Here is a 27968-nt window from a genome sequence, read left to right as displayed (position 1 = left end):
ATTCTACGTAAGAATTTTGGAGCTTCACATCTTAAAAATTTATCATTTTAAAAGAGAATGTTCAGTCTAGGCATGCAACATCTAGCCTTTTGTAAACTAGGAAAGTCCATTAGAGGATTGAAACAATCATAAGAATTTTGGAGCTTCACATCTTAAAAATTACCTCAATATTTGCTAACTCGTTAATAGACTATTTTGTATCTACTTCTTAGTAACTACAAGTATAGGGGCAAATCCACGTGATTCCCTTTTTGAGATTATCAATTGGATAATAACACTTAATTTTCCCGACTTGCGGATACAAATTATCAAATTGAAATATGAAAAAAAAAATTACTCTTTTGCTAAAGAACCCGAGAACATACGTAAAGTTCCTCGGGTCCAATCTTCTAAACTCGACTCTCTTTCTTTGCGTAGCTTAAATAACAATCTCTCGTTCAACCTTGGCCAAAAAGCAAGTTCCCCACGATTTTTCCTTCAAAATAAGTATAGCCCACTTGGCTAAATTCTATCTAAACTCGAGGGTCACTTCAGATTCTAGCTGCTTCCCAGTACCCAGCTGAACCCCAGCGTCAGAAAATTACCAGCGGGACTCGCTTTATAGTACAAACTCAAGATGATCATGGTACATAAAAGAAGTGGCCTTTAGCCCGTGATGGATTAAGTTGAAAACTCATGATAGGTGATCATTGATCCACAGAACAGTAGTGACTTATCTCTCTCCTTCCTATCCCTTTTTGGGGTCTTGTTGCATCATCTCTCAGAGAGTCGGTCGAACCTGGAAGGGCCAGTTGCAATCTTCTTGTCTGGGCCATGATTGAACCCCCATTAACATCGACCCCACAAGCACTCTAACTACTTCCTTAATCTTTGACATAAAATGGCGATGGAAGGCACATAATTATAATGTCTGGCCGGCTCATGTTGATTGCCACCAAACGCTATATCGACACGCGTATAAGGATAAATCTCTCGTTCTCAACTACCGTTAAAAAATTCATGTTGTTCAAGTCTTGCTAAGAGAGACCATGTTTGTCGCCGTCGGCACAGCATTTTCAGAGAAAATAATGTGGACAGGTTTGTGAGATCAAGTGCCGGTATCGCTCTTTCTAATGCGAGCAGCTTAGTATAGTAGAAAGAGTCATTCCCATTATAACAGATCATTGGACTAGCCGGCCATTCACCGGTCCTCTTGTGCCATGCCTGCAATGACAAAGCTTTCAAATCTCAAAACGCCAATACCCAGCTTGGCTCGACTCATCAGCTCAAGCATGGGCTTATAAATTGTGCAGCAACCACCTCGCAGACAGAGGCGCAGTGACAGATGTACAGGCTTTGCAACAACGCACAGCGACCCATGTCGCCAAGAGGCTTTACTGAACTCACAAACCAGTAGAGATATCCACCACATTAGGCAATAAGGAGAATCGCACACTAGCCGTTGGGACGGTCATACAGGAATATAATTGGTGCATGTAAAAAAAAAACTGTGAATATTAATGGCAAGAGAGCACATTTTAATGCATCTGTAGGTGCCAAAATGCCACCCCGTTTCTTATCCTCCCTAACAAACAGTTCAATCGATATAGACATCATTACCAGGACAGTTACATAAACAAGCACAGCAGATAAATTACCGCAGAATGGCATTTATTTGAGCCCGACAAGTTGTCTTCACAACGGCGTCGGTCTTCCAAACAGCAGACTGGCATTTACATCAAATGCAGATGTTAAAAAGCCATATAATAGCAATCTTCACATTTTTGCTGCTTCCTGAGCCACAGGGAAGAATCTCTGCATCAGAATCAGTCATCAATTACAGCATCTGCTAAACTTGGTTTCACTTCTATCTACTTCCCAAAATTATTCATCATGGGAAAAGAAAGAAAGTGAGTCGCTAGACGATGGCACGAAATTTGTACGCTAGGCTTCCCATCAACTACTTCAAATAAGATAACATCCAGATCTCAGATGTGATTATTGCCACCAGAATCCACAAAAGTCATGAAGAAATCTCCAATCTAGCCACGCTAACCAATGGAGTATTCTCAAGATATTTTTGGTATTATAAAGTTGAAAATAGGAATAGCACTAGTGCATGTATATTCCGTTTGCATCAACCCCTTGGGTAAATCTAAGAAATCAGGCAAAAGAGAATGAGCTGGAGTCGACTAATTACTACAAACCAGTGCAACTAACAAACTGGGCATGAATGCAGTTACGGAATAAAGCAAGAAAACAATCATCACAACTAGCAACTGTTCTGATGTGAAGATATTGGTGCAAGTTTCCACTTAATCTGAAGCGAAAGTACCACTATGACATCATAAAATATGTAAAAGACACAGAGCTGCGTTGATCAGACCTCATTGAAGAATTACAGCAGCAACCATCACATCTTTGTCGGCATCAATGACTTGGCTTTCTTCTCTGCTGGCTTGAGGATTTGGAAGGAGCACATCAAATTCTCGTCAACACTCATCATTGCACCGGCATTATCAAATTCACCACAGTAGTTTGGAGCTGAAAATATAGTCACTAGTTGCCTATCTGCGAAAAATTCATATCCGTCTTCAACAACCTAGGTCCAATAACCATTTTTTCAGGATAAAATACATTAGAATGATTCAAAAAATATAAAGAAATAGCAACAAAGAGAACACGAAAGGCCATACCTGATGAGCACGGCAAACAAGGTCCAAATCATGCTTTGTTAAAAATTCTGATACTTTATCTGCACCAAAGGTGTATGAGACTCCTCTGTCATTCATACCCCATCCTTTCATATCCCTACCGCCAGGATCAGACCAAAGCAGATCACACAGCAGGCCCGTGTCAGGAATAGCAGTCGGGCGCGGTAGATTTCTTATTTGATCCAAATTTATCAGATCAGGAGAAAGACCACCATGCATGCATAGTATTTTGTCATCAATAAGAGCTGCGACTGGGAGGCAATTGAAACAGTCGGTAAAAGCTTTCCAAAGTCTCACATTAAAACGCCGCTTGCATTCATCATAAAATCCATAAATCCTATTAATAGAAGCGCATTCATGATTTCCTCTAAGAAGAAAGAAGTTCTCTGGATACTTGATCTTATAGGCAAGCAGAAGGCATATCGTCTCCAAATTCTGCTTGCCACGATCCACATAGTCTCCAAGAAATAAGTAATTGGCAATAGGAGGAAAACCGCCGTACTCGAAAAGCCTCAGTAAGTCACTGTACTGTCCATGAATGTCACCTAAAGCCCAAAAGAAATATTAACATACAAAATACCATGATAACATCCAAGCATCAGAAGGTAAGTCCAAATGTATGTGACAATCTGCCACTATGCTCCCCCAGACCCCTGCTGCACCCATACAGCATTCCCTCCAATGAAGAAACAGAAATAGCCAGTCAGCAAACTCATGTCACTAATAAGTAGCCACTTTTCATTGGACATGAGCAAAGGTCTAGTCTTATTCCCATGGAGATTTTTTAATTCAAAAGATGTTTTACAATTGTTAGGGAAGCCATAAACAAATCACTATTCCACATGAAAAAATAAAATAAAATAAAATAAAACTTAATAGCTATGAATATCGTCGTGCTGAAACTAAGTGTGTGTTTGGGGAGACTTTTACCTTTTCGTTTTTGCTTAAATCAAATTTGTGGTAACATTCACGATGATCAACATTAAACTCTAGAGATCTGATTAAAGTTATGCTCTTTCAATAAAGGGTTAGCCCCTGAACATCACTACATTGACCTATTAGATCTCAATGCAGCACTTGGTCAAGCCGACGCTGAAGAACACATATAATCTAGCCCCCTAAACAATTCTGAATAGCAATAAACTCTTAGAGCCTGCACAACATTATACAAATCGAGTCCTCTTCCCTCAGTTCTCATCCCACTTATTCAAATTCCAGCCCTTTACAGAACATTTTGCTTCCTAAACCTTCAACTTCTCCCCCTGCAAACTCAGGTTCCAAGAAAATTACCACAAACACCTGATAAAGCCTACATTTCCAAGGAGGGAGACACACACGACCGGCCGTTCAGTCTTAGTTCCTTGTACGCAACCATCGCGCTTACACCGCAATAGAATCCAGTGACATTATCAGATGCTTCACAAGACTTAGCATAAACCAAGATTTTTTGTTTCCCGATGTGATATAACACGTGAGGCAAAATTCGTGAACTTTTCCAACAGGAACAGCCTGAGCCTGCAAAACTCTCATATACACCACTTCCAACATCTACAATCCAAGCACTGACAAAACCAATGAACAAACACGATATTCATATCAATCGAAACGCCAACAAAATTAGGAAACCATGAAACTACCAGCGGCTCGGGGCTCAATAGGTATATAACCACGCGGCGATCAACAAAGGCACTCGAGATTACGAACGATACCGCAAATCTTGATGGGCGCCTCGAGCTCGAGCAGGTTGGGCTGCTGCATGAAGATATCCCTGGACGCGACGCAGAGCTGCTTGATCTCCGACTCCGAGAGCTGCACCTGCTTCCCGGGCCTCGACGATCGGACCTCCACCAGCCGCCCGATTATGTCGTCTAGCGCGGCGGGGTCCATGGCCGCCGCCGCCGCCGCCGCAGCGCCGCCGCCCTGCGGTTGCGCCGCCATCGCCCGGGGGTGGGGAGCGTCTCCCTCGGGATCCCTCGATCGTGCTGTGCTGTGGTGGGGGCGGCGGCGAAGAAGAGATTACGACGCTCGCTCGTTCATCGTCGATGGAGTCTTCGTTAGGGGGGGGGGTTCGGACTTTGTGGGTCGAGGGGTCGGATTTTCTAGGGCGAGAAAAGAAAAGTTTTTCCCGAGAAAAAGTGCGAGAAAGCGAAATGCAAGAACCGTAAAGAATTCTCGCAGTCCCCATGGCCGAAGAAAAGGACAGACACCACATAAAAGAAAAAAAATTAAAGGGAAAAAAAAAAGTTTTTGAGGAATTGCAGAAACGGTCGTGGAGCGTTTGTTGCGCTTCGCTTCGAGGGGCAGTTTCGGAAATTCCTCTTTATCGAACTTTTTTTTATAGAAAATCCTGCTTAAAATCCGGCCATCGAAGAAGAAGAAAGGTGTTTTTTGCTTGCGTAATATTGATACGAACATGCGGGAGGAGCGAGTCAATTTTAAGTAGGAGTTTCGATGATCTAAGTATATTATCAAGACTTCGTTTTGCTTCGCGATAAATGAATAATTTAGAAAATATATATATTTTAAAAATAATCGTATCTATCGCCCAAAATAATTAGTTAATAAAAAATATTTTTATTATCGATAATAATTTAAAATTAAATATTATTATGAACGATGAAAATATTTTTCATAAATAATATAAGCGATCATTTTAAAAATATGTATTTATTTTAAATTATTTATTTTTTGCGAGATAAATAATATTATTGGGCATCTCATGTAGTAAATTCTTATAGTAAGGTTGTCTGCTATATTTTGTTGCCACGTTTCAAAGGACTTTTGTCTTTTGTAACTTTTCCTTCGATAATTCTATTTTTATTAATGTAATAAATCACATAAACCTTTTACACAATTTAGATGATGTTACGCATTATTCTTGTTTGAACATATTCAACTTGGTCAGGAATTTATCATGATTCTAACAACTAATTTTGTGAAATCTAATTCCCAAACATTTCTTATGTTTGAATTTTGTAAATAGTGTTCACATGTGTATCATACTATCTCATCCTTGGTAAATCTTTTCAAGGCCAACCCGTTATAATTTCTCTCATTTCTTTGTCTTCAACTCTCGTTCCGTCCGCGCGAACCGAAAATCTATCTTTCTTTCCTTACGCTGCATTATTTCAGAATCACAAATAATACCTTCTAAATCATTCGAGTCCGATCGAAGACATGTCATCCACGATAAAATGCAACGAGTCGAAAAAAATTCGTGACGGACGCTAATGCCATGAGAACCAGCAGGTGCAATGTTGCTAGTCAAGATGGTGATTAATCATATGAAATCATCTAGCAATATTGCAAAAAGCTTGCACATTCTTGCATGACCAAACTTCAAATTTGCACTAGGGGGAATCATCAAGCCCTTGCCTCATGATCTTCTTCACCATTTTCTCTGCAATCGCTCACGACCACCACCCTCCTCTGCACATTCTTGTAGGTGTACCTCCTTGCAATGGCCACGTAAACGCAGAGGGTCACCAGGTTTATCGCCGCGAGCAGCCAGTAGAACCGGTCGAGGCGGCTCGAGTTCAAGTCCTTCCCGACCCAGCCCTCGCCGCCGCCGTCGGCTCGCCTCGTGACGTGGTCGACGATGGTTATGAGGAAGCTGCTCAGGAAGCTCCCGCCCCCGAGCACGCTCAGGTACATCGCGATCCCAAGGCTCCTCATCGAGTCGGGGACTTGGTCGTAGAAGTACTCTTGCAGGCCGACGAGCGCGAACCCGTCCCCGAAGCCGAGGATGAGGAACTGCGGCGCTAGCCAGAACACGCTCATGGATGGTTTGGTCATCGCCCTTCCTTGCGTGAGGATATCGTGTTTCCACATCCTAAGCCGCTTCGCCTCGACGAACGCCGCGACCGACATGGCCGCGACTGAGAAGATCATACCAAATCCGATCCGCTGGAGTATGTTTATGCCTCTCTCGTTGCCCGTGGATTTCCTCAGGAATGGGACAAGCAGTTTCTCGTAGATGGTCACCGAGATTATCATCCCGACGGCGCCGAGGGCGTACGTGGTGGCCGCGGGGATCTCGAAGCTGCGGCCCCCTCCGCCAATCCTCCGGTCCATCGCCACGCCTTGCTTGACAAAGAAAGTCGGGGCCTGCGCGACGCATACCCCGAAAGGCAATGAGGTCAGCCAAATGGGGATCATGTTCAGCACCAGCTTCATCTCTTCCACTTGGGTCGCCGTTGCAAGTCTCCATGGATCATATTTCTCTCCATTGGAGAGCTCCTCGCCTCCCTCGAGAATCGCGGCTTTGTCGAAAAATCTGTTCATACATGACTCAAATTTAAAACCAGTGAAGTATGAGTTAGCTAAATTGGTTCAATTTCAATCAAAGTTCAAGAGGTGTGAGACGAGAGTGGCAGGACTAGGAATGACCAAGAGAAGCGCGAAATTGGTACTGCGAGAGGCTTATATCGATATCAGATTGACTCAGTTTTTGTTGCATACCTCAGTCGATTCGTGTGGTGAAGGAGTCGCTTGTGAGAACTCTCTGATGCGGAGGCTTCGAAGAGCGAGTCGGGACTCGAAGGGTGAGGCAGGTTTCGCTTCCGGATTGCCGCCACCAAAACCTGCAGTAATGGCGTGAGAGGGCTTCCTTCGGGAGCTAGGTACCGATAATAGGACCTCCCGGTGTAGAAAGTCCCGATCGTGACCGCCATCGTGAAGGCAAGGACGAGATCGGCAACGCCCCAACTCACATAGTCCTGGACATAGACTATGATCGTCACTCCCAGCACGAGGCCACCACAGAGCGCAAAGTTCCACCAGTTGAAGTAGGACATCTTCTTCTTCCGCTCTTCGGCGTGGTTGTCGTCGAATTGGTCAGCCCCGAAGCTCTCTAGGCACGGCTTGTGGCCCCCGGTGCCTATGGATATCAAGTACAGGGCCACAAAGAGCACGACCTCGTGGACTTTTCGGGTTCGGTTACAAGGGCTGCTACTGTCACATGGCCTCAAGCTAGGGATCAACTGAGACATTGTGAGAAGGCTCAGACCCTGCGCATTTTGCCCCAAATTTAGCATTGGAAGCTCGGTCGACAAGTGACCCGTGAGACGTCCTTGAAAAATTCGGAATGAAGTTTCGTTCAGCGAGTGCCAGGAAACGTTTTTTTTCCTGAAAATGCTGTTGCAAATTTAGTCGACTGATTAGTTAGAGGTAGTCGATTCATTACCACAAGATAGACGAGGGACGAGGCTAGGATGATGGGGAACCGGCCGGTGTAGGCGTCGGCTAGGAAGCCACCGATCAAGGGCACCAGCGTGGTGACGCCGGCCCAGTAGTTGACGCTCTTGGCAGCTGTCTTCAGGTCCTGATGGATCACTCTGGTGAGGTATGTGATCAAATTTGTTGCTATTCCGAAATAGCACAGCCTCTCACTGAACTCAATTGCTGCAATCCGAATTGAAAATCGACAGCTTTGTCATTGAACTTTTCCATTGATGAAACAGATATAGGAAATTCATATGAAGCAGGAAATGACCTCTTTTTACTCTGTATTTGTAGCTTAAAACAGATTTAAAAGTGCTGATTGTTAATCAATTTGTTTGCCTTGGCTCCGTCCGTGCTTATATACACATGTTAGCTTCGGTGTGCTATATCGCTCGCGTCGATTACATTCTCTAACTCTACCCTGAACGAGAAAGAAAAAGGGAAAAGAACGCCGGAGATCACCGCGGTGGCTTTAGATCTCGACTACTATGACCATGTTGTCGACGTCGCGCGGGAGACGACGAAGTATTATTACAGAATCGGACACGCGACACGACTTCGAGTATCCTAAATGAAGCTAAGAACATGCAAGTTTGGAACATATGTTAATACCTGATCCAGCTTAATCAGTTTATACGATTCCACTCTATTAACTAAGTAGTCCAATCACCCATGGCACTCTTCCTGCGAAGCTCCTGTGTTGACTGATAGAGCCTCGAATATATATATTTTCGAGTTTCGAGTAACTATCGCACCGCCCATTAAACGAGTATAATCACTACGTGTCATGTCTCGAGTTTGAGCCGGTGCAAATTCCGACCAGATCGAAGTATGCCGAAACTCGGTCCATATTGTAGAGACACTTCATGAAAAAGTCTGGATTGGACTTTGATTCCTACTCCGACAATGGTAAAAGCAAAACGAGGGAAACTCTGTCGGATTTGGAGCATCGTTTGACTCGGGTGGAAAGAATAGGTGGGGGTGTCTCGTTCTTTCAAAGTTCGATTGCGGCTCGGCCTTTTTCAAGAGATCCAATACAGATCTGTGAATTCTTTCGCGAGGATAAGTGACTGTGTCGTAAAAAATCATGAGGGCAAAACACTGTGTGAATTATTGTGTGATGGGGCAACGTCGAAAGTGTCCAAGTGATTAGAGTATGATTGTGATCTCCATTTCAGATGTTGGGTTGTTCTCTCGGTAGAGTAGGTTGCACAGATCGAACCTCGTAAATTTAATGTCCGATTTATTTCCTTGTTCTAAATTTAATGTCCGATTTATTTTCTTATTCTATTTTTTTTTTTGCGATATAGTCTCGCATGGTGTATATATAATCTCGAAATGTACGGACATATTTTTAATTTGGGGTTCTACTACAAAGTACACTTTTCACTCTAAAAAAAATGAAAATGGAGGAAAAAAAATAACGTTTCGGGTTTTTAAAAATTACAAAAAGAAAAATTATATATGATTTTTCGTGCCGGTATTTGTATGCTTCGCACTGTCCCGGGTGTGTTCCGCATTAAACAAAATAAAATCAAATCCTAACAGCCGCCATAGCTTACGAGATGTAATTTGATCATCTACGTGTACAGAACAAGAAGTAGTGAAGTGAATACTAGGAGAAGAGGAAGAAGAAGAAAGAAGAAGAAGGTGGTGGTGTTGGGTGGTGGAAGCATACTGATGATGAAGAGAGCGGCTTTCCAGACACCAGTGGAAGCTCGGCGAGGGAGTCTTCCTCTGTGATCCACGGACGAGTCGTGCACCCACTTCTCTTCGTCTCCTTCCCTCGCCTCTTTCTCCTGCCTCTTCTTCTTCTCCTCCTCCATCTCCTCCGTCTCCTTCGTCTCTCTCTCTTGCTCAGATCGGAACAGATTTATACAGCAACAGAGGCGGACAGAAGAGCGACGGACATGGTTTTTCGCATGCCTCCTCTCGATCATGCCGAATGGACGGGAAAAGCGAACACCTGTGGGCGCCGCAAGCACGTGTGGGCGCCGCAAGCACGTGTAACGATGCTCAGCGCCGTGAGGAACGCGTGGTCCTTCTTTTATTTTATAGCTGGCAGATCTGACCTCGAAATGCTATGGCGCGATCGACGGTTGGGATGAGCTCGGTTCACGATCAGCGTGGATACTTATTGTGCTTCTTTTTTTTTTCAAAGTTCGGGTTTTATTTTTTCTTGTCAAATTTCCTTTCGTGGGTGAGAGTAGGAGTGTCAGAACCGAACTGGAAAATCGAACCGAGATACGAATCGAACAGAACCGAACCGAAAATTTCGTGCATTTCGGTTCGGTTTCGGTTTCGATTCGGATCATTAAAATTAACCAAATTTTTTTTTCAGTTCGGTTCGGATCGAACCGAACTAAAATAAACACTCTCCCTCTCGCCGAGACCATCTTCACGGCCCTCCACACTCTTCTTCTTCTTCCTTCTTTACCTTCTTCTCTCGGTCTTTCCTCTTCGGCGGTCTCTGCCCCTTGTTTTCCACCGTCGGATCAGACACCAACGGCTGCGGTGACGAGTTGTGGTTCGAGTCGGACTCCGTCAGCGGCTCGTTCTTCACCTTCTGCGAGCTCGTCTCCAGAGAGTCGCTCTTCTCTCCGACCAAGACGGAGTACCGCCGCCGCCGAGGCAGTGCAGGTACGGCCTCGCGGGGTTGCCGGAGACGGCGACACCCGGCGAATTAGGCGCCTCGGGCGAGTGGAGGAGCTCGAGGGCCCGGGTTGGGGGGAGCTCGAGGAGCGCCGTGAAGGAATTGGCGCTCTCCGGCGGCGGGGCTATCAGGCGCCGGATGTCCTCTGGTAAACGGCGATCGAAACAAAGGCTTCGCTCAACTCAAGCTAGCCTAAACCAATCGAAACAGAGGCTTCGCCCGAGCGAATTTGCCCGGGTAAACGGCGAGGTTGAGGGCCGAAAAAAGGGGCTCGCCGGAAAGTTGAGGTCGCGGCGGTGGAAGGAGGGGGAGGGGGAGGAGGAGGGGGCGGAGGAGAGGGGAAATGGCGGCGGAGGTGGGCGGGCGGGTGGTGGCGGCGGAGGTTGTGAGGTGGGTGCTTCAATGGCGGTCGATCTGTGTGGTAGTGTTTTCGTTTCTCTGCGTCGTATGCTCCGAGTCGTCTCTGACCCCGTGTCTTGGGCGAGAGATTACTGCACAGCAATATCGAACTGAATAAAAACGAAGAAGAAACCGAAAATCAAACCGAACCAAATCGACTTATCGGTTCGGTTCCTATTTGGTTCGGTTCAAGGAGGCACCCTTAACGGTTTGGTTCGGTTCGATTTTTCAAGAAAACCGAACCGAACCTAACCGTTTACACTCCTAGGTGAGAGGGAGTTGCGAAAATGATCGACCATTTATGGTCTACGATTCGATCCGATGGCCTTTGAAAGTGACTTCTTAGGAGGCATCACTAGTTGCACAATTCGTAGCATCTCAACCCTTCGTGGGACACCACCAAGAAAAGAAAGATAAAGAAAACCCTTTGAGGGGGAAAAAGGAAGAAGAAGGAAGAATCATATCCAAGATTTTTCTTTGGTGTAAAACTGCAAGATCCATGACTTTAACATGTGTCGCTAAACGGCCCAATTCCATCCATCGATTCTATTAATTTTCGGGAAAAGTGTCAAAAAACAATCCTACACTTTTTGCATTTGTGCCAATTTAATCCTAAACCTTTTTTTAGTGCTAATTCAGTCATAAATCTTTTGCATTAGTGCCAATTTAGTCATAAACTTTTTTTTGGTGCCAATTCAGTCCTAAATCTTTTGCATTTGTGCCAATTCAGTCCTAAACCTTTTGTTTTTGTGCTAATTCAGTCATTCTAGCCAATTTTGGCCGGATTTTGCTGACGTGGACGCCGACCGGCCGGTCACCAACGCTAACGTGGACAACTTTAATAATATTTTAATATTTTTTTGAATTTTTTCTTTTTTTTTTCTTTTTTTTTTCCCTCCCCTCCTCCAGCCGGTTGCCGGCAGCTGGGCGAGGCTCGACCTCGCCGGATTTGGCGAGGTCGAGCCTCACCGGCGCCGCCCTCTGGCCAGTCGCAGGTCCAGCGATCAGCTGGAGGAGGAGAGGGGACAAAAAATAAAAGAAAAAAATAAAAATTCAAAAAAATATTAAAATATTATTAAAGTTGTTCACGTCAGCGCCGGTGACCGGCCGCTGGTCGGTTGGCGTCCACGTCAGCAAAATCCGACCAAAATTGGCCGGAAGGACTGAATTGGCACAAAGACAAAAGGTTTAGGACTGAATTGGTACCAATGCAAAATGTTTAAGACTGAATTGGCACTAAAAAAAGGTTTAAGACTAAATTGGTACCAATGCAAAAGGTTTAGGACTTTTTTGGCACTTTTCCCACATATCGGTACTTATATTTTTAATAGGGTACACTCCTTCGCGTATGAACAACAACACGGAATACAAGGTACGGGGTGAGTATAGGGGGGATGATTATACATTTTTTTTTAGTTTTGAAACTCGAAATGTACTTGTAATTTTTAACCTTCACCTCGAAATCTATTTGATCATTTCTATCGGTTTTGATGCACATCTGTATTTGCATATGCATCGGGTAACATGTGCTTAAGAAAACGTTATTTCGCGCGGTGACTAAGTTCGAATTAGTTCATCTAAAAGCTCTTATGGACCACATATAAAGATCTTGATCCTTGTATGGGTTAAACTTGACAATTCTTTTGACTTGTTCAATAAAAGAAAAAGGCATAAAGAAAGGCAGGCATGGCTCAAAAGTCTCTGGTGTATTACATTGAGCCCTGTGAAGCTCTAGCTTCGAGCTAATCAAATTGTAATTTGTGCTGCTAAATTGAACAATTAATAAGATATGCAATGTAAATCCACGAGAAAAATGGTAAAACGACAAAAAAATAATATGAATATGTTTGAGTAGTCCAATGCAGAAGAGAAATATACACTAAAATATTATTAAATAAATAATATGCTAGGATATTTTATGATAGAGAGAACTCATCTAGACATGTCATTTTTATCTGAAAAATTATCCAATCAATTCTAAACCTATTGTACAACCAAATTAGTGTTCCAACTTGATTGCATCGGCAATATCACATCAACCGATTGATGGCATTAATAACCGTAGATAAATAAATGACTTGATCGAATAAATTAATGAAAAAAGTTAGATTGCACAAAAGAAAAAGCTTAGAGAATTAAGTTGCGCAAACAACAAAATTCAGCAACCTCAAAATGTACTTAACTAGAAGAAAGCAATATTAACACTAGAAGTACCAATTGGAGCAACACAAAAGATTCAAATGGGGAGAGTGAAAACTTGTTGTTTATTAGTTATTTTTTCCCATTTTTTACCTAATAAACAACAAATTTTTATTTTCCTCATTTTTGCTTGCTTCCCAAACATTAGGGGGGAGCATGGTTCCTGAGTATAACCGAGAATCGAATCGAACTAGCCATGGGAGCCAGTCTGGTTTCAAGTTTCATAGGAATTGGTCAGGTTCTCGATTATATATTTTTTGGAACTATATTATGCGGTTTAGTTCTTGATCCTTGAACCGAACCGAATTGGACCGAGAATCATACAAGGAACCAAGGTAACCCTAAAATAGAGCATGACAGATACAATATTACATAAGGCTTGGGCGAACGAAAATAAAATTCCTTCCTCCGAGAGCAACTCCTTGACTTTTATCGTGGTTTTTGACTCCTCCGTGAGCAAGATGTTTAAGTTTTATGTTACGCGTTTTGAACTCTTTATTATTCATTTTGTTTTATGTGTTCATCTTTTATGATTTGTTGCTATTAACAAATAGAGATTTTTGTTGTAGCGTTCACTTTCATTTTGCTTGACTAAATATGAAACAAAAAAAAAGGAAGAAAAAAAGAAATTGGCCGGTTCCCGGGTAGTTCGAAAGGGTAAATTCTAAGTTTTAGGGTATACATGGTAAGTTACAGGTTCAAAAAATTAGAGAACCGATCCCGACAAAGGTAGGTTTCGGATTTCAGGTGGAACGTGAACCAATCCTAAATGCGTTCACCCCGACCAACCATGGTGTTGGAGAAAAAGTAAGTTAAGAGTGTCCTCGTGGCAAGTAGCGATACTATCACCACGTTGATTATGGACTGTTCGGAATCAAGACTATCACCACATTGACTATGCCATTATCAAATCCAATTTTTTTGAGCATGTCTGTACTTACTTCACTCCAAACCAGTAGTGCAACATAGCCGATGAGATTCGAGAAGAGACCCTACTCCTCTGATCGCATATATTCAAAGCAGTCCCTAGCAAAGGCAGGCTCAGAGATAAAAAAAGAAGAAAAAGAAAAAGAAAAAGAAAAAGATAATCGGAAAGTGAAATCAAAGATCGGAAAAAATAAATTAATAAAGGATTCATTTATTTAAATAAAAAGGAAATTGGAGGGTTATTCTCTAATTGTCACGTCTATTTTATTTGAAGATGAGGACGGTAGAATTTGAAAAAGGCAAATTGGATAAGTTCTTGGGTTGCATGCTAAATATTCTAACGCCGCACACTAGAAAGAAAGATCTTGTCCAATCTTCCTAAGCATCAATTAACTTTGTTTTAAATTGGCGATTACCAAGATCATTTTCTTTCGTAATTACATTAACTTTGTTAAGGTCCCTGCTTAATGATTGTTTTGACTTTGGGTTTGGAGTTGCATCAGTCAAATAATCTTTTTTCCTTTTTGGGTCCAACTTAGATTAGTATGAATAATTAGTGCCTGTTCCACGTGGGGCAATTCTAAGCCATTGGGTCCAAAAGCTGTAATCTCCACTTTTCCTGGCCTTCATTGCAAATTTTTTTTTATGCTGGTGGCTCGTAGCCAAAGTTCAAAAGCACCCCTCCTATGAAATTGAGGGTGCATTTGAATAGCTTTTTGAGTGGACTTTCGGCCTTTAGGGTCTCTTGAAAAAAGGTTGAGGTGTTTGGTGAATTTATTTTGGGATCGCTTTGGGGGAGATGCCGGTTATTGGCAAAACTGAAAGACCAAATAGGTGAGAGCTTTCGGCATCTTCGGAAGTCAGTTTTCAGGAATTTAATGAATTTTCTTTTCTTTTCTCTTGTTACCTTTTCTAGTTTTATCACATTACATTTTTACCGTTGAGGGGCCACATCTTAGGACCCTTTGAAACCGTTCACGGGGAATTTACGGAGGAGGTCAGGGACACCGGCCAAGGGTCGGGCGATGTCGACTCCAGATGTTGCCTGGCTCACCTTGCCGAGGTCTCTATTTTGATTTCTTTTATTTTTTTTACACGGATCTAGCTTGCTAATGGTCACGCGACACTGGCCGAGGGTTACGTGACGCTCGTGCTCAATTTCAAACCCTAATAGATGGAGTCGTGCAGGCCCTAGTCGAGCGCGGCCGAGTTTTTTAGAGTTGGGGGAAGAGAGAGCGACGGCATGCTGGACCGATGGAGGAGGCGGCGGCAGGGCCGTTTTCGCCGAGGTTGTCGGCTTCAACTGCTTCACAGTCGGATTTCTACAATTTTTTCTTTGTAAAAAAAAAATTTGCTTTCCACGGCCCTAGTCTAAAGATCAAAATCCTTTTAACCTAAAGTCTTTGCATTTCCGTAAAAACTCTCATATACACCACTTCCAACATCTACAATCCAAGCACCGACAAAACCAATGAACAAACACGACATTCATATCAATCGAAACGCCAACAAAATTAGGGAACCATGAAACTACCAGCGGCTCGGGGCTCAATAGGTATATAACCATGCGGCGATCAACAAGGGAACTCGAGATTACGAACGATACCGCAAATCTTGATGGGCGCCTCGAGCTCGAAAGAGTGTTGGGCTGTTGCATGAAGATATCCCCGGACGCGACGCAGCCGCTTGATCTCCGACCTCGGAGCCGCACCTCGCTTCCCGGCCTCGACGATCGGACCTCCACCAGCCGCCCGATTATGTCGTCTAGCGCGGCGGGGTCCATGGCCGCCGCCGCGCCGCCGTGCCGCCGCCCTGCGGTTGCGCCACCATCACCCGGGGGGGGGGGGTGGGAAGCGTCTCCCTCGGGATCCCTCGATCGTGCTGTGCTGTGGTGGGGGCGGCGACGAAGAAGAGATTACGAAGCTCGCTCGTTCATCGTCGATGGAGTCTTCGTTAAGGGGGGTGTTAAGAACAACTGTCACTCTGTTTCAACAGAGAAAAGAAATGAAGATATTGCTGATTCAACCAAGAAGGCAAGAGATGAAGTCAACAAAGATGAAGTCAACAAGAAAACCTCCAGCTTCACGTGTCCAACTCTTCCACTGCAAAACCGTTACTCTGTTTTGTGCATTTAACTGAATGAACAACCAACTGTATTTTTCTTCTGTTAGTCTGTTAGTTTGTTAGCTTCTTTAGATGAGCTGTAAAACTACCTTGGTTTTTTCTGTACAATATAAATAAGAGAACAGAAGAAATGTATTGTTGATTTTCTGAATAATGAAAACCTTCTTTGTATTCAGAGAGATGTAAAATCCAAAAGCTCTGTTTCTTTTCTTTCTGTTTCTTTCCTCATTGTTTTCTCTTTTCTTCCTGCTCGTAAGTCTTCACATGGTATCAGAGCCTCATCAATGGCAGCCAGAACGCAGAAATATCCTTTCCCGATTCATGTAAACATCTCCAACTTCGTCACGATCAAGCTAGCTGAAGACAATTTTCTTCTTTGGCAAGCACAGTTTCACAGATTCTTGCGAAGCCACGAACTATTTGGTTTCATTAGTGGTGAAATTCCATCACCTACTCAAACATTACATATTGAAGTTGAAGGTAATGAAGCTGAAGCTGTGAATCCCGATTATACAGATTGGATAAGAACAGATCAACTTGTATCATCATGGATCAGTGGAGCTGTATCAGAGAATATTCTGAGTTTGATCATTGGTTTGGAAACTTCATATGAGGTATGGCAAACTTTACTTAATCGATTTACACAGAAGTCTATAGCGAGAGAATTTGAACTACGAGGGAAACTACAAGCCTGTCAGAAACGGGATCGAGCATTATCTGTGTATCTCAGAGAATACAAATCAATTTGTGATCAGCTAAATGCTATTGGAAAGCCTGTAGATGAGATAACGAAGATGTTTGGTGTTCTTGAGGGATTAGGATCTGAATATGAGAATTTCAGAACCACCATGTATTGCTTAAAACCTCAGCCAGAATATGATGAAGTAATATCACAGTTAGAAAGGTTCGAAACAAGATTACAGAGCTATTCCTCAAGTCAGTATAATCCTCATCTAGCCTACTATGGACAATGAAAATCTGAAGTTCAGCAGAAGGTGGAATCTGACAGAGAACTTGCTCAGCAAAACTTTGGTTTTGGAGGTCAAAGAGGTAGTAATCGTGGAGGACGTAGTTATGGCAGAGGACGTCCATTTAACAGTAGAAATCATAGTTATGGATATCCTGGAAGAAATCAGAGTTACAGACCAAATAGCTTGAATCAGAATCAGGAGAATCAACATTTTAAGCAGTTTAATAACTTTCCTAGTTCTGGTCAAGGATTTCGCTCATATGCTGGTTCTTCACAAAGGTATCAAGATACCAAATCATATCCCTCTCCAAGTTTAACATCTAACAAACATTTGCAGGATGAGAAGATGTGTGATACTATTCGGTTGGAGTGTCAAATTTGTAAACGTCCAGGACATGATGCACTTCATTGCTGGTATCGATTCGACAACTCATATTAGGCTGAGGAGATACCAACAGCCTTAGCAGCAATGCATATTAAAGATTCTAAAGGTAGTGAGTGGTATCCAAACATTGGTGCAACTGCTCACATCACCGCAGATTCGGGTATTCTTCATAACTCATCTAAGTACAATGGGACTGATACAGTTATGATAGGGAATGGCTCATGTCTACCTATTGCATATATTGGTGATGCTGTGTTACATACTGAAATTAATTCATTACCTCTAAATGATGTGCTGATTGTTCCTGAAATCAAAAAGAATCTCCTTTCAGTATCAAGACTAACAGATGATTATCCCTGTTCATTTGTTTTTGATAAAAATGGGGTTTATATAAAGGACAATCGCATCAACACAACAGTGATGCTCGGAAGGAAAATTAGAGGACTTTACCAAGTGGATCCACAAATCACAGAGGCCTTCTTCACTCAAAGACATACAGCTGTAGGAGAAGATGTGTGGCACCAGCGATTAGCTCATACCAACTTTAAAACATTGAAGCATCTGCAGACTCAGCAATTGATTCACTGTACTACAAGAACTCAAACTATATGTAGAAGCTGTCAAGTTGCCAAGAGTACTGCATTACCATTTCCTTTATCCGATTTTGTGTCTTCTGCTCCTTTAGAGAAGATTCATTGTGATATTTGGGGTCCATCACCAGTAAATTCTTTTCAGAATTTCAGATACTATGTCATCTTTGTGGACAATTTTTCCCGTTATAGTTGGCTTTATCCAATGAAATTGAAGTCAGACTTCTATGACATCTTTGTCATGTTTCAGAAGCAAGTAGAGAATCAATTTGATCGTAGAATCAAAGTTTTTCAATGTGATGGTGGAGGAGAATTCACTAGCAACAAATTTCAGCTTCTTTTACAGAATTGTGGCATCAAACAATGTGTTTCTTGTCCTTATACACCATAACAAAATGGGATTTCTGAAAGAAAACATTGCCATGTGGTTGAACTGGGCTTAGCTATGCTCTATCATGCTAGAATTCCATTAAAATACTGGGTTGATGCATTCATGACAGCTAACTACATTATCAATATACTTCCTACATCAAAGTTACAACTGCACTCACCCTATAGTAAGCTTTATCAACAAGAGCCCAGATATGACCATCTAAGAGTATTTGGCTGTGCATGTTACCCCTGTCTCAGACCATATGCACAACATAAATTTGATCCACGATCACTCACATGTGTATTTCTGGGGTATAGTGAACGTCATAAAGGATATCGATGTCTTGTGCCTGCTAATGGTCGTATATACATTAGTCGACATGTGTTGTTCGACGAAAGTTTCTTTCCTTTCACTAGGAAACTAACAACAGAGTACAATCAGTATACTCCTCTGTATCGACAATGGGCAGAAGAAGTTCACCTTCTGGATTATCCAAGTGTAGAACAGGTGCAATATCACTCAAATGGACATCTAGGACATTTACAAGATAGTGGCATGTTGGGAGTTGGTCACTTAAATACATCTCATCCTGTTGAAATGCCATCACATTCATCTCACTTACATTTGCAGTCTGACTCAGTCCCTGACGAACAAGAAGTTCTTTCTCACACAGTTAATACACCAGATGAAATTCCTATCGATCATACTCAGCAAAATCCTCCACCAGCTTCACAAGGTACACTTTCTACTCATTCTATGCAAACTCGACTAAAATCTGGCATTGTAAAGCCAAATCCCAGATATGCATGTCTGGCTGAATACAAAGTTCCTCTTGAACCACGATCGGTTAAATCGGCCTTAGGCGATGAAGGCCGGCATAAAGCAATGCAGGATGAAATGGATGCTCGCATGAAAATCGAGACATGGATATTAGTTCCTCGAACTAACCAAATGAATGTCATAGGATGCAAATGGGTGTTTAAAACTAAGCTAGCATCTGATGGAAGTCTTGATAGATTGAAGGCTCGAATAGTGGCTAAGGGATTTCACCAAGAAGAGGGAGTTGACTTTACAGAAACATTTAGTCCTGTTGTCAAACATGCTACCATCCGTATAGTGCTCTCTGTGGCAATGATGAAGCACTAGCCAATACATCAACTCGATGTTAAAAATGCTTTCTTACATGGAACACTAAATGAAACAGTCTATATGGAGCAGCCACCTGGTTTTACACACCCTCAGAAATCTCAATTTGTATGTCTTCTCAAGAAGTCCTTATATGGCCTTCGTCAAGCGCCACGAGCTTGGTTTGACAAGTTTAGCAATTTTCTTCTTGAAGCCGATTTCTTCTGTAGCAATACTGATCCCTCACTCTTTGTGTTTCATGATGGCCCAGACACAATGCTTTTGTTGCTCTATGTAGATGATATTATATTGACTGGCAGCTCAGATCAGCTACTTCATAAACTGATTCAGTCACTCAGTCTTCACTTTCACATGAAAAATCTCGGGCATCTTCATTACTTTCTAGGAATTGAAGCCAAACGCACCACTTCTGATCTCTTCCTATGTCAAACTAAGTATGCTCTTGATCTTCTGTCAAAAGCTAACATGACAGAATGTAAACCTGTTTCCACTCCTCTGCCACTAAGATCAGTCATCATGACAAACGATACCCGCCTACTTGCCAATCCACTTGAATACAGAAGTCTAGTTGGTGGTCTTCAGTATCTCACAATAACTCGCCCTGATCTTGCTTATGCCACAAACCTTTTATGTCAGAAGATGCAGCAGCCAACAGTTGCAGATTTTTATAAGTTGAAACGGGTTCTTCGCTATGTTAAAGGAACCATTCATCTTGGTATTTTTCTTCATTCTCACAGCTCAATGACATTATATGGATTCTCCGATGCTGATTGGGCTGGTTGTGTTGATACCAGACGCTCAACTACTGGCTTCTGCGCCTATCTTGGTTCTAATCTCATTTCATGGGCAGCTAAGAAACAATCTACTGTGTCTCGGTCCTCCACAGAAGCTGAATATCGAGCACTTGCATCTACTACTGCTGATCTTACATGGATCAGTTTTGTTCTACGTGATATTGGTTTCTGTCTCTCCTCCCCTACACTTTTGTTTTGTGATAATCAGTCTGCCATTTCTCTTACTGCCAATCCTATTCTACATGCTTGAACCAAACACATTGAAGTTGACTTTCATTTTGTTCGGGAGAAAGTTTCCTCAGGTTCTCTAAGTGTGCGCTATGTTCCTAGTGCTCATCAGCTTGCTGATATTTTTACTAAATCTTTGTCACGCTTGGCTCATGTTACTATCAGAACCAAATTGGGTATAGGTTTTCGACCCCTTCCCAATTTGCGGGGGGATGTTAAGAACAACTGTCACTCTGTTTCAACAGAGAAAAGAAATGAAGATATTGCTGATTCAACCAAGAAGGCAAGAGATGAAGTCAACAAAGATGAAGTCAACAAGAAAACCTCCAGCTTCACGTGTCCAACTCTTCCACTGCAAAACCGTTACTCTGTTTTGTGCATTTAACTAATGAACAACCAACTGTATTTTTCTTCTCGTTAGTCCGTTAGTTTGTTAGCTTCTTTAGATGAGCCGTAAAACTACCTTGGTTTTTTCTGTACAATATAAATAAGAGAACAGAAGAAATGTATTGTTGATTTTCTGAATAATGAAAACCTTCTTTGTATTCAGAGAGATGTAAAATCCAAAAGCTCTGTTTCTTTTCTTTCTGTTTCTTTCCTCATTGTTTCCTCTTTTCTTCCTGCTCGTAAGTCTTCACAGGGGGGTGGGTTCAGACTTTGTGGGTCGAGGGGTCGGATTTTCTAGGGCGAGAAAAGAAAAGTTTTTCCCGAGAAAAAGTGCGAGATAGCGAAATGCAAGAACCGTAAAGAATTCTTGCTGCCCCATGGCCGAAGAAAAGGACAGACACCACATAAAAAAACAATTAAAGGCAAAAAAAAAAGTTTTTGAGGAATTGCAGAAACGGTCGTGGAGCGTTTGTTGCGCTTCGCTTCGAGGGGCAGTTTCGGAAATTCCATCTTTATCGAACCTTTTTTTTTATAGAAAATCCTGTTTAAAATCCGGCCATCGAAGAAGAAGAAAGGTGTTTTTTGCTTGCGTAATATTGATACAAACATGCGGGAGGAGCGAGTCAATTTTAAGTAGGAGTTTCGATAATCTAAGTATATTATCAAGACTTCGTTTTGCGTCGCGATAAATGAATAATTTAGAAAATATATATTTTTTAAAATGATCGTATGTATCGCCCAAAATAATTAGTTAATAAAAAATATTTTCATTATCGATAATAATTTAAAACTAAATATTGTCGTGAACGATGAAAGTATTTTTCGTAAATAATATAAGCGATCATTTTAAAAATATGTATTTATTTTAAATTATTTATTTTTTGCGAGATAAATAATATTATTGGGCATCTCATGTAGTAAATTCTTATAGTGAGGTTGTCTGCTATATTTTGTTGCCACGTTTCAAAGGACTTTTGTCTTTTGTAACTTTTCCTTCGATAATTCTATTTTTATTAATGTAATAAATCACATAAACCTTTTACACAATTTAGATGATGTTACGCATTATTCTTGTTTGAACATATTCAACTTGGTCAGGAATTTATCACGATTCTAACAACTAGGGGTGAGCATGGTCCGGGTTGGGCCGGTCCACCCCCTAACCCTAGGACCAACCCGCACAGTGTTGGTCTTCAATTTTTGGGACCGAGGACCGACCCTATTGAGCCTAGGACCGAGGACCGGACCGACCCAATGGGTTCGGTCCGGTCCAGGGTCAACCCGGGACCAACCGATAATTTTTTTATTTCATTTTTTGTACCAGGTTTAACCCGGGACCAACCGACCCAATGGGTTCGGATCGGACCGAGCGCGGCGAGTGGCGAGCGGCAAAAGGCTAGCAGCGAGCGGGACGAGCACTTTCAATAACAAGACTGCAACCCACAAGATGTAAGGAAATTCACAGAAAGACTAGCATTTTCACGACCAAATCGCTAGCAAATGTCAACAAAGGGAATATGTTGTTGAGGAAAACTCCTATTGATTTTGAAGTTGACAAAACCTTCCATGTTATTGTAAATCTGATACTTATTCTGAACTATTCTATTCCAGGAATGTATATATATTATGAAAGCTCAGAAGGAAGTTTTTCAGACTTTACAAGCTGGTAAATACATTATTGAAGACCCATATAATCTAAGTTCGAGACTCGAACAACGAAATTATTCAGACGTTGAGACGGAGAAATTTTAAGAAGCGAGATGCGAAGCTGAAATTTTTCGAAGCGGACAGACCTTGAAATTCTTCGATCTGAACTCGGAACGAAAAACAATAGCTAGTGATCGGTATGGATTTCACGAAGGAAAGCTTTGATCTCGGACGCTGAAATTATTCAGACGCAGACGGAGAAATTTTAAGAAGCAGATGCAGAAGCTGAAATTTTTCAGAAGCAGACGCATGACTCGAGAAATTCTTCAGATGCAGAACTCAGAACGAAAAACAATAGCTAGTGATCTGGTATGGATTTCACAGAAGGAAAGCTTTGATCTCAATCAAATTGATTGACAATCAAAGATTACGACAAGCATGCATAACAACTTCACAAGCTCCACATCAAATACATCCGTAGCTTATATTATATATCACACATGGGAGTTTGCCACAAGTTCACAATAGTCAGCAAGTAAACACAACAACAACTTTCCTATTCTCAGGAATCAAAAGAGCAAGCAACTTATTAAGCTTTGAGAGCTCTTTCACTTCAAGTTCCAACATCCCGAAAACAAATAAGTATAGATGAAACAAGTCTGAAATAATAGTGTTTACAATTTACGGACACTTTGTATTGAAGAATATGAACTTACGCATGAATAAAAGCAGCAAACAACTTCTCGGGCTTTGAGTGCTCTAAAACTCCAAGTTCCAACCTCCACGAAAACAAAACAACAATACGTATAGATGCGAGATGATCACACAACATTAGTTATAAATTAGAACTACAAATTGAAATCAAACAATTATTGAAAAATCTCACCACATATATTCCTTTCGCTTCAACTTGTAAACTCTATGTACTTGTTAATCTCCACGTTAACATGATCCATATCTAATAAAAAGAAGATATTAAATAAAGCATTCACTCATTAGATATATGAAATAATTACAAGATGAAAAGATATGGCCTTACCCAACTCAAACTTTTCCGCATTCTCGATGCACTCTTCAATATTAATCGGCTCGATAACCGCTCTCAACCAATCTTGAGTGCAAATCAAAGCTTCCAAGACTCTAGGAGTCAAAGAACTTCTAAAGCCATCAAGCACACGACCGATGTACTGAAGGTAGACTCGAAGCAACAGTGAGTTACGAGGAACAGACAAAATATCCCGAGCCATCAAAGATAGAATTTTAAACTTTTGACCGGTCATGCTCCACCACATCAAAATGTCAAGATCGCGAGCCTCTTCAAGTTCAGCTTTAAGATACCGATCGAGTTCAGATAAGTTGCCCTCAGACTTCTTTTTCTCCTCATTAAGAAAGGCTTCATATGATGGCTCTTGCACGTAGAAATCCAAACCGCAATCTTCCCCTTCATTTCCCTCATCGCAATAAGGATCGCAACTACTAGCAGCACTAGTAGAACTCAAAAGTTGACCACCCAAATTCTTATCACAAGACCCAAGAGAAGATTTCTCATAAAATTTAAACAAACGTTCCATGGCGAACTTCACCTTGTCAAACATCTCATCAACTATTGCAATATCATCATAAATGAGTCTACAACAATACCTCACATAATTCATTTTTTTTCTAGGATCCAATGCTACAGCAATCAACACCATCATATTCACTTTCTCAAAACTCCCATAGTATTTGTCAAACTTATCTTTCATTTTCGCACCCATAACTCTCACCCTAGGATCGAAAGCCTTCGCCGCTTCTTTCAGATAATTGAATAAAGAAGCTATTCCCTCAAAATAATCATTTGAAGTGATATACAAAGTCCCAGACATCTTGTTGGTTGCATCATAAAACTTCTTCAAAAATTTGCAAAGAATAATGGCATTTTCCCAATCAACACTAGTTGGAGTATCGGAGCTAAGCTCAGTTGAGAAAGAAATATCTTCTTCATCCATCCTTTCAAAAGCTTTTCTTAGCTTTATGGCGGTGTCTAACATTAGGTAAGTGGAGTTCCACCTAGTGGAGACATCAAGACAAACTGAACCCTTATAAGTGATCCTTGTTTTCTCAATGCAATCTTGAAATGCTTTAGCTCTCATGGGAGAACTTCTCACATACCTAACAACGTTACGAATACGTGCAATAGAATCGCGTACCTCAGCTAAGCCATCCCTCACAATCAAGTTTAATATATGAGCCGTGCACCTCATGTGTAAAACTTCACCATCTAAGATCAAAAGTTTATCTCTTGCAAACTTTTCTTTCAAATAACCAATGGCAACATCATTCGAACTAGCATTATCCACAGTGATTGTTGACACTTTTTTCTCTATTCCCCACTCGTAAATGCATTTCTCAACCATTTTCCCAATATCCCTACCCTTGTGACTAGGCAACACCACAAAATTGATGATTCTTTTGTTCAATTCCCAGTTTTCATCAATAAAATGTGCGGTGAGACATAAATAGTTCAAATTCTGAAGGGAACTCCATGTATCAGTCGTGAGTGCGATTCTAGAATTAAGCTTATGAAAGGAAGCCTTCAAACTCTTTTTTTCACAAAAATACAACTTCATACAATCTCTAGCCACCGTAAATCGCGACACATGCTTGAAGAGAGGCTGTAATTGATTGGTATAATCACGAAATCCAACATGCTCAGCCATCGAAAATGGTTGTTCATCAATTATAATCATTCGAACTAGCATTTCCCTACATTTCTCCTGATCAAACTTCCATGTCGTTAAAAAACTAGCACTTCCAATGCTAGTATTTCCCCCTATCATTTGATTCCCACATACTGTATGTGATGCAAACAATTTTTGCTTCTTATCTATATTGCGAGGATACTTAGGGCACTTTCTCAAATGTTTCAACATAGTTGAAGTGCCATTATCAACATGGTACAAATACTTGGTCCCACAATAATTGCAAAACATTTCAAGTTTCCCGTTCGCGTCAGTTTTGCCTTTACGAAAATGAAGCCAAGCTACTGATTTTCGCTTACTAGACTGAGGACAAGAACCGGATACCTTATCTGATGCCTCTTCAAAGTCATCTTCCCCTCCTCCATGTTCTAGTGATTCTGATTCAATTATTGGTGTTATCTCATCATAGGATTTCTCTACTTCCATTGACATGTTAATAGATCACCTGCTCAAATCAAGCAACATGTCATTAACGGATAAAATTTAAGGTCATCAAGATTCAAAACTAAAGCTAGAAAACCCATCTAAACGACTCCGAAACGCAAAAAAACGACGTCGATCACGGCGTAGCCGTGATAAAACTTATCATGACGGGTAGGCTTGATGGGTCTTGTTAAGCCTCCCAACCAGGCTTGAAGGTGAAAAAACATTGAGACCATATAAGAGCTCAAGCACTTGTCAACTGAATACTTCACAAAAAAACAAAAGAAATTTACCAACATAGCAAACTTAATCGAACATAAAATACCAAGAATACCAATTCTAGAACACCAGCAGCTTGAACATACTAGTGACTGGTAAAAGAAAGCATCTTTTTGGGCATGGATGTTCCAAAATTTTGCCCTAAAGTTCTACTATCATGTTAACAAAAGTATAAAACTGAGAATCACTCGTGAGATACGAGAGCATGGCTCATAATCAAGGCAAGCATTTATAAAATTGCACAAGTACCAGAATGTTTTTCTTTTTATTCAGCAAGCTTGATGCAATTTAGCAATTGCTATTGTACACAAAACCAAACTTTCAGAAGGGTTCAAAACAAACCTACAAGATGCAAATCACCAAAAGAATATCGGCGTAAGAACAAGCTAATCTCGCTTGTGTTCTCTGTTCGATTCTCTGGTGTTTTTTTCTACTGTCGGGATTTATTCAGCAAGTCCAAGAAGAAGATCTCTTAATCACTGGCTTCATCTGCTTGTCCTCTTCCAGGGAAATCATTCCCAAGTGCGAAGGATCCTCCAGCATCATCTTCGCTACCAAATATCCTGCTATAGACCATGATTGGTACTTTCTTGCTTGCTTGCCAACATATCTACCCGTTTTACCATCATAAAACAGAGATGCTACTGAAGACCCATCTAAGTGCATCATTTTGTAAATGACTTTTAATGGGTAGTTTCTCCAACTAAACTACCCATTTACAACCCACTACCCAGAGCAGCAAATGCAGAGGAAAAACTGGCGAATTTGACCAACCCATGTCGAGAATCGCACGAAACAGAGACGCTACTGAAGCACCGAAACATGCGAAAGAGGAATTCACACGAAATAGAGATGCGACTGAAACACGCGAGGAATTCATGCAGCATAACATCCAAAGCCCAGCAAAGTGCGTGGGTTTCTTCGCACACGTACACCCCCACATTCGGGCGAAACGAAGCCACACCCCGTGAGAAAATCGAGAGAGCAGCAAATGCAAAGGACAACCGGCTAGAGAGAGATAGCGAGAGAGCAGACCTGGCAGTCGCAATGGAAGAGACGGAGACGGAGACCGGCGGACCCGACGGAGACGGAGACCAGGCGATGGAGACGGAGACGGTGAGAGTCGGAGAGGAGAGAGTATCGGAGATTGAGACTTGAGAGGCGTCGACCAAGAGTGACTGAGTGAGCTTGTGTTGTGAGAGAGTATCCTGATTTAGGGTTTTGAATTTTTTAAATTAAAAATTAAAAATATTATATTATATATATTATACCGGTCCGGTCCGGGTGGGCGGGTGGGCGGTTCCACACCCGGAACCGGGAACCGGACCGGTACCCACCGGTTCCAAAAAATTGGAACCGGGAACCGGACCGAAACCCTTAGAACCCACCGGTCCTGGTCCGGTTTCGGGCGGTCCTGGGCGGGTTGGGCGGGTACCGGGTTTTTTGCACACCCCTACTAACAACTAATTTTGTGAAATCTAATTCCCAAACATTTCTTATGTTTGAATTTTGTAAATAGTGTTCACATGTGTATCGTACTATCTCATCCTTGGTAAATCTTTTCAAGGCCAACCCGTTATAATTTCTCTCATTTCTTTGTCTTCAACTCTCGTTCCGTCCGCGCGAACTGAAAATCTATCTTTCTTTCCTTACGCTGCATTATTTCAGAATCACAAATAATACCTTCTAAATCATTCGAGTCCGATCGAAGACATGTCATCCACGATAAAATGCAACGAGTCGAAAAAAAATTCGTGACGGACGCTAATGCCATGAGAACCAGCAGG

The 27968-nt window shown here is 41.8% G+C and overlaps 2 protein-coding genes across 4 annotated transcripts; both read right to left on the bottom strand.

Annotated features, from left to right (window-relative positions):
- Positions 1–1479: 1479 nt before the first annotated feature.
- On the bottom strand, positions 1480–4769 carry LOC130140521 (serine/threonine-protein phosphatase PP1 isozyme 3). Of its 3 annotated transcripts, none has more exons than XM_056320103.1 (4): positions 4403–4769; positions 2676–3238; positions 2366–2581; positions 1480–1794 (listed from the first exon to the last, which is right to left on the bottom strand). In XM_056320103.1, exons 1-3 carry the CDS (start codon positions 4629–4631, stop codon positions 2393–2395), a joined length of 981 nt encoding a protein of 326 aa, XP_056176078.1. In that variant the 5' UTR covers positions 4632–4769; the 3' UTR covers positions 1480–1794; positions 2366–2392. The 3 variants fall into 3 exon arrangements, with proteins under 3 accessions (XP_056176078.1, XP_056176079.1, XP_056176080.1); XM_056320104.1 differs by having other exon boundaries at positions 1480–1773; XM_056320105.1 differs by lacking the exon at positions 1480–1794 and having other exon boundaries at positions 2439–2550.
- Positions 4770–5954: 1185 nt separating this feature from the next.
- Positions 5955–9781, bottom strand: LOC130140457 (protein NRT1/ PTR FAMILY 5.6-like). Its single transcript, XM_056319838.1, has 4 exons — positions 9595–9781; positions 7879–8096; positions 7155–7702; positions 5955–6969 (listed from the first exon to the last, which is right to left on the bottom strand). Exons 1-4 carry the CDS (start codon positions 9740–9742, stop codon positions 6057–6059), a joined length of 1827 nt encoding a protein of 608 aa, XP_056175813.1. The 5' UTR covers positions 9743–9781; the 3' UTR covers positions 5955–6056.
- Between the last annotated feature and the right edge of the window lie 18187 nt (positions 9782–27968).

This window comes from Syzygium oleosum, unplaced genomic scaffold (assembly GCF_021117445.2).
Source record: "Syzygium oleosum isolate NSW1041296 unplaced genomic scaffold, Sole_v2.1 Sole_v2.19, whole genome shotgun sequence".
Taxonomy (NCBI): Eukaryota; Viridiplantae; Streptophyta; class Magnoliopsida; order Myrtales; family Myrtaceae; genus Syzygium; species Syzygium oleosum.
Note: the sequence above shows the minus strand (reverse complement) of the source record. Positions and strands in the feature narration are given on the sequence as shown.

Bases quoted from the DNA above. Each gene is read 5' to 3' on its own strand.
- LOC130140457 (XM_056319838.1), bottom strand. From the start codon at position 9,742: ATGGAGGAGGAGAAGAAGAAGAGGCAGGAGAAAGAGGCGAGGGAAGGA. The intron at 8,097-9,594 runs GTATGCTTCCAC...TTCGGATTGCAG, and splicing joins AGCCGCTCTCTTCATCATCA to CAATTGAGTTCAGTGAGAGG. The intron at 6,970-7,154 runs GTATGCAACAAA...ATGTATGAACAG, and splicing joins CACCACACGAATCGACTGAG to ATTTTTCGACAAAGCCGCGA.
- LOC130140521 (XM_056320103.1), bottom strand. From the start codon at position 4,631: ATGGCGGCGCAACCGCAGGGCGGCGGCGCTGCGGCGGCGGCGGCGGCG. The intron at 3,239-4,402 runs GTATCGTTCGTA...TTTGGGCTTTAG, and splicing joins GGCGCCCATCAAGATTTGCG to GTGACATTCATGGACAGTAC. The intron at 2,582-2,675 runs GTATGGCCTTTC...TATTGGACCTAG, and splicing joins TTGTTTGCCGTGCTCATCAG to GTTGTTGAAGACGGATATGA.